This window comes from Pituophis catenifer, unplaced genomic scaffold (assembly GCF_029215685.1).
Source record: "Pituophis catenifer annectens isolate HBS135680 unplaced genomic scaffold, rPitCat1.0.hap2 SCAF_8, whole genome shotgun sequence".
Classification (NCBI taxonomy): domain Eukaryota; kingdom Metazoa; phylum Chordata; class Lepidosauria; order Squamata; family Colubridae; genus Pituophis; species Pituophis catenifer.
The window spans coordinates 52,436,993-52,442,992 of record NW_027256888.1 but is presented as its reverse complement, the minus strand read 5'-3'; the positions used below and the strand labels follow the sequence as shown (position 1 = coordinate 52,442,992).

At 37.7% G+C, this 6,000-nt stretch overlaps 1 protein-coding gene across 1 annotated transcript in view; it reads left to right on the top strand.

Annotated features, from left to right (window-relative positions):
- Positions 1–467: 467 nt before the first annotated feature.
- Positions 468–6,000, top strand: part of MGAT4D (MGAT4 family member D) — a 30,663-nt gene continuing 25,130 nt past the window's right edge. The window contains exons 1-3 of the mRNA XM_070948692.1: positions 468–558; positions 3,677–3,817; positions 5,649–5,782. Of these exons, the coding sequence (XP_070804793.1) occupies positions 468–558; positions 3,677–3,817; positions 5,649–5,782 (366 nt within the window). The remainder of the gene's footprint in view (positions 559–3,676; positions 3,818–5,648; positions 5,783–6,000) is intronic.

The window sequence follows — 6,000 nt, the reverse complement described above, 5'->3', positions numbered from 1 at the left end:
GGTAACAACTTGACACATTATGGGGAACTCCTCTCTGATTCCACAGACTCTCTTTGGAATTGCTCCAGAATCCTATAGTATAGAATAAGATAATACTTGGCGCAGTCGACCCTGGCGCCTGCGATCCAATTCCCAAAGGAACGAAAAAGCTGCAAACTGGTTGCTCGCGCAGCAATTTAGACTTTGGGGTCCCGCGGTTGCAAAACCCGGGATACGAGCTCTGCGAAATGTGATCCCAGGCAACACACCTGCGCAATCTGAGAGGCGGAATATCCAATAAGAAGCCGCCCTGGAAAGTGGGGGGGGGAAATCTCAGGGGGAAAGGCTCCATGGCTGTGTCTCTTGGAGCATCTGGGATCCGCCGGGAAGACGCGCGTTCCCTCGTTCCGCCGCTGCCAAGAGGCAACAAAGAAGGGACGTGCCATTGTTGCGCGTGGCAGCCGCGGAATTCCCAGGGTGGCTGGGAGATGAGGCTCAGGCTGAGAGACGCCCTGAAGTGTGTCTGCCTGAGCGCAGCCTTCTCCTTGGCGTGGTACATCAGCTTCCACAGGACTGAAGGTGAGAGCAACGAAAACCGGGGGGGCGGGGGGCTGTGTTACAAGGTTCCCAACTGCGCTCCCGTGGAGACGGGCTTTGCGCGTAATCTTTTCCCCCCGCTGGAGGGGAGAACTCCAGGAGGAGCTCAACTTTCGGCTCTCCAGCATTAGGCAAGGGCAGAGAGAGTTGCTGCCCCACTAGAGAGGGTGCTCCAAGTTTCAACTCCCGCCGATGCCATTCTCTCGGCAAGCAGCTCCTGAAGTTTTTGCGCGCCACTGCCGACCGTGCGCTCCCTGTTAGCTTTCGGGATATCTGGGTTCCTTCCAGGAGGTGGGCGCTCTGCCTTTATCGTTTGTTTTCATCTCTATATGAAGTTCTTTGCTTCTTGTTATAGTCTGCAGCAAAGCAACTGTATCTTGGTAGGACTCTGTCCCTCGGACACGCCGCGAACTTGAAAGTCCAAATTTGGGTTTGTTTCAAGGAAGGACAGCGCAACACTTTTGTTCAGTTGCAGATACAGTACTTTTACATCCAAGCGTCAGTTGGCTTTCCCATCAAAATCTAAATGACGTCCAAGTACGGTAAAGCCCTTTCAGAAAGTAGTTCTAGAAAATGGCACTGAAAATTGAGTTTGCTGCTTGCTCTGTGCTTGTAACACAACCTATTTCTGAAGTGCATGGTGCTCTTATCATTGCTCATTCGGGCTTCAACTTATTTTATTTTTTTAAATTAAACATTGTATTATACTGTTATAAAAATTATTATTATTTTTTAACATCAGTTTAACTTTGGGGTCTTTGCTGCAGTTTCGAATTAGAACCAGCCTATTCTCACAACTGTACCTCATCATCATCATTAGGTCCTATGCAGAGCACAGAAATGTTTTCCAGTGGTTTCAATCATTCGTAGCATGTTCAGCATCGTCCCAAAGGACATTAATAATCTTACAATCTTCTTTAAGTGTTGGGCACCAAGTTTTCTGAGGCTGTCCTCAATTCCTCTTTTCTCCAGGAGATATCCTGAAATGCAGGAGCAATGCTTAAAGCTAATTAAATTACACATTTTTGCATATAACTGGTTCCCCACATCCCCCTCAGCAGGTAAACTGTCTGACATTTTCCTCCTCAGAAGTAAAGGGCCAAGGGGACATTTCCTTTGAAATGTACTCAGACACTGTAACTCCATATAAACAATTGTCTAATTCACCAGGTTTAAATAAGACACATTTAAATCATTTCCCCAACAAAATAGATGCAGTGAGTGTGACTGATCCTTTCTTGCTAGCATTGAAAGTACCAGAAGCCAATTACTGTATTGATCTCGCTTTTCAGGGTTGATGCAAATTATGCACATCAGCCAAGACTATTATGTTACTTCAGCTTCAAAATTATATCTGCTGACAACTAATAATCAAGACATAATGTTTGTTTGAACTGATTCTTCTTTGTACCAATGATGTATATTCAGGCACAAGAGCAATTTAACAGTATGAATCATCTATTCCAATTATGTTACTACAGTCTAACTCCATGGCTGTTGTGGGGGGGCATCATTCATCATTTATTTGGCATTCTAATTTTTTGTTTTGTTTTTTAACCTGTTTTAATGGATATCCTTTGCTGTTTTAATCTGTTAAATCAAGAGTCTACTGTTTTAGGATTTTTTGATCCTATTTTGTACTGTTTAACTTCACATTTTAAATGAATGTATTATTCAGAATACAATAAAAATTGGTGCTTACCGTCTGAATGGGACAAAAGAGGCTAAATTGAATACAGGCAAGACAGAATTGTAGAAAGGATCACTTTCTAAACTGTGGTGATAGCCTTTGAAGGGACTTTCCCTGAAAGAGCAACTCCATGATTTGCAGAGATGTAATATTGGTTTTACAGATGCTGCATTGGATACTAAAAGTATCTGGGTGCAATTCAAAACACTGATTTGATCTGTAAAATCTATATGGCTTGATACTAAAGTACTTACAGAATTGCCTTTTTGGCACAGAGGTGGCCCTCCCAGCTTTTCTAGTGCAAGCCTCCTGCCAATATCTGCAAGAGAGGTAAAAGGAGCTGGTGTTTAGAGAGAGTGTTAGTCTGCTGGAGATCCTGTGTTATGAGACACCCTCCTTCTTGAAATTAGATTGGCACCATCATTTGTGTCCATCGGGAAACAGTTGAGGACATTTGTGAGAAGAATGGTCACTAATATTTATTGCTTTATAGTTGTTTGTGTTTCATTGGCTTTATTGATATTCTTATATTTTTATTCTGTAAACTGCTAGGAAAAATTTTGGTTGAATCCAGAGTGGTACATAAACACTAAATAAATAAATGCTTTTGTGAAAGGATTTAATTAATCATTTTATTTATGTAATCAATAGTTCCTTTCTAGTATTCAGGGATTTTGCTCCCTAGATTTTATATCTGAGATAGGCAACTTCCATGATTGCTTATATAAACAAAACATGTTTTCTTGCACTGAACTATTATTTACTTAGAGGGGGGAAAAGCTACTGTAAAATTGATGTTTGATTTTTGGCATATAAAATGAAATCTTGTTTTCCTTCCTTCTTTGTACTGTATAAGATCCTCAATCAACTAGCACCATTAGTTTCAAATGGATACACAGTGTTAGCATGAAAAATATGCATAGCACATCTTCAGTTTTACATGTAGAGTATTATTGCTAAGAGTCAATTCCATCCATAGAAAGGATTAAAAAGTATATTGTAAGGTCAATCTTAATGATGTATTATATGTGAAACAGGACTAGTGAGTGGATAAATTTTAAATTTAACAATGTACTAAGAAAAGCCTGCATAAAAATAGCGGCCTTATAATTTAATATCCCAGTCTGATGTCCTGTATCACACTGGTATTAAATTTGTAGAATTCCCATTTTTTAACCATGCTGCCTATGAATTGTGGGAATTATAGTACTCAAATTTTGGGAAAAGAAGTAATTTGGAGATAACTCTTAAATTATCATATACACTTTACTGTTTATAGAACGCACCCTTGATATTCTGTCACATTATCACACTACCGGGTTTTACCAGCACTTTGAGAATGGCATCTTGATATTGTAGACAGTTAATTGTTTATGTTTGGATTATCAGTATCTTCCTTTTCTTTTAAAGATTACATGGAGTGGAAAGTCCTGAACCTTTCCAGCAAACTCTCAATACATCCTACAACTATTTCCTACTATCTGCCTCATCTACAGAAAAATGAAGACGCTATTTACCCAAAAATCATAACTGGGCAGAGCAGAACTGGTGGTGAGAATAAAATTTAATATAGAAGAGAGAATTTCTGCATGTGTGTCAATTGTGTAATTGTGCAAACATAAACATTTCTGGGCAGTTTAAGTGTTTCTACATTATTCATTTGAGTGTGTTTATCAGATAAAAACAAATCTGTGAACATAAGAGATGATACAGTATGTCCACATTTGAAAGTATGCTGCACTTAGTTGCTTATATGAAGAAACCCTATTAGAAAATTGCTTAAAATCCTAAATTAAAGATGAAAACAAAATACATAAGCTTGGATGGTTACATTTTCCCTTTCGTTTAGTGCACTGCTTAGATAACTGTTATTATTCTATTGTTCTTTCACTAACTTCAAGTGAAAGTTTAACCTGAAAAGTGGCAAATTGCCCAAATTTGTTGGTAATCTATTTGACTCAGTAGCATACTAGTCCTACTTCTTCCAGGTCAAATCACATTAGTTTACTAGTGATTAATTTCCATAAAAGTGTATGTTGTCAACAGCTTTGCACAAAGCTACTACAGTATTCTATTGAGATGGTGGAAATATAGCACTATTAAGATACACATAATATTTCCTGCTGACATCTATAAAAAATTACAGAAACAACAATAGGTACTTAAAAATATAGATATTCCTCTACTTACAAAGAGGTTAGGCTCTGAGAGGCTATTCATAAGCCCATTTTGTTTATAAGTCCAAACAAGTATAAAAAACTTGTGCAGCAGGGGTGGGTTCTACTTATCTTTACTACCGGTTTGCAACGGGACTGCGCACTTGCGCAAAAGCTTCCTGACGACGTCCGGGTTGGTGGGCAGAGCCTCCTGCCGGTTTTACTACCGGTTCTTGTGAACCGGTCTGAACCAAGGGCAACCCACCACTGTTGTGCAGTGTGCTGCTCTTACCTTACTTAAGTAGCAACAGACATTATGAGGGAGGATCAGGAAGTGGAAGTTGTGAGTGGAAGTTGGAAGAAAGTGGGAAAGCATTAATTTATGGTGCATCACAGACATGTGGTATGCTGTAAACTAACTCTTTCCTGCTTTCTCCTAACTTTGGGAACTTCTAAGTTGAATTGTGCACAGGTTTTTTTGTATTGGTGAAAGTTTATAACTTGAAAGTTCGTAAGTAGAGTAACGTCTGTAAAGCACCTAAATGATACAAGATAGATTTCTTGGGTATATGTATCTTATAAATTGAAAAAAATCAAGGAATGATCTATGAAAAATTATATTATTTGTGAATTATTGAAATAATCAAGATACTATATTCACTTCTTTTACAGATATTATATTCACTTCTTTTTACAGATAGTCCTCCACTTATGACCACAACTGAGCTCAAAATTTCTGTTGCTAAGCGAGACAGTTGTTAAGTGAGTTTTGCACCATTTTAACAACCTTTCTTGTCACAGTTGTTAAGTCAATCACAGTTGTTAAGCTATTAACATGGTTGTTAAGTGAATCTGGCTTCCTCATTGACTTTGCTTGTCAGAAGGTTGCAAAAGTTGAGGTGATCACATGACATCAGGACACTGTAACTATCATAAATATGAGTTGATTGATAAGCATCTGAATTTTGATCCCGTGTTCATGGAAATACATCAACAGTCGTAAATGTGAAAAATAGTCATAAGCCATTTTTTTCAGGGCCATTGTAACTTTGAGCAGTCACTGAATGAACTTTTGTAAGTTGAGGACTACCTGTATGTGTTTTTCAAAAAATGATTGTACAGACTTCTTTATAAGTTCCCAAATAATAATAAGTTTTGTTATTTTGACAGTTGCTTATTTTAGATATTGCTATTATTTTAGAAATAAAATAATTTCTGTATGTTAGTATTCCTAGTAATTGGTATATCATCAGTGCGAAGAAAAAAGGAAAGTTATTTGATGAGTACATTGAATTCCCTTTTCAATGGAATGTCTATATATCAGAAGAAAAATTGTGTGATAATTGTCCTTATAGCAGAGGTAAGATAAAATGAGATTATTCATTTAAGATAACAAAAAGGAAATATAGTAGTTTAAGGAAATATAGTAATTTATATCCATTATTATATTAGTACTCTGCAACTGAATATTAATTAGAGCTTATGGAAAGATTTTTAAATTTCATTTTCTCCATCAACATGTTCAAGGTCCTTTTGTAAGTGCTATGTTCTCTCCCTTTATATTTTGTGTGCATTTAT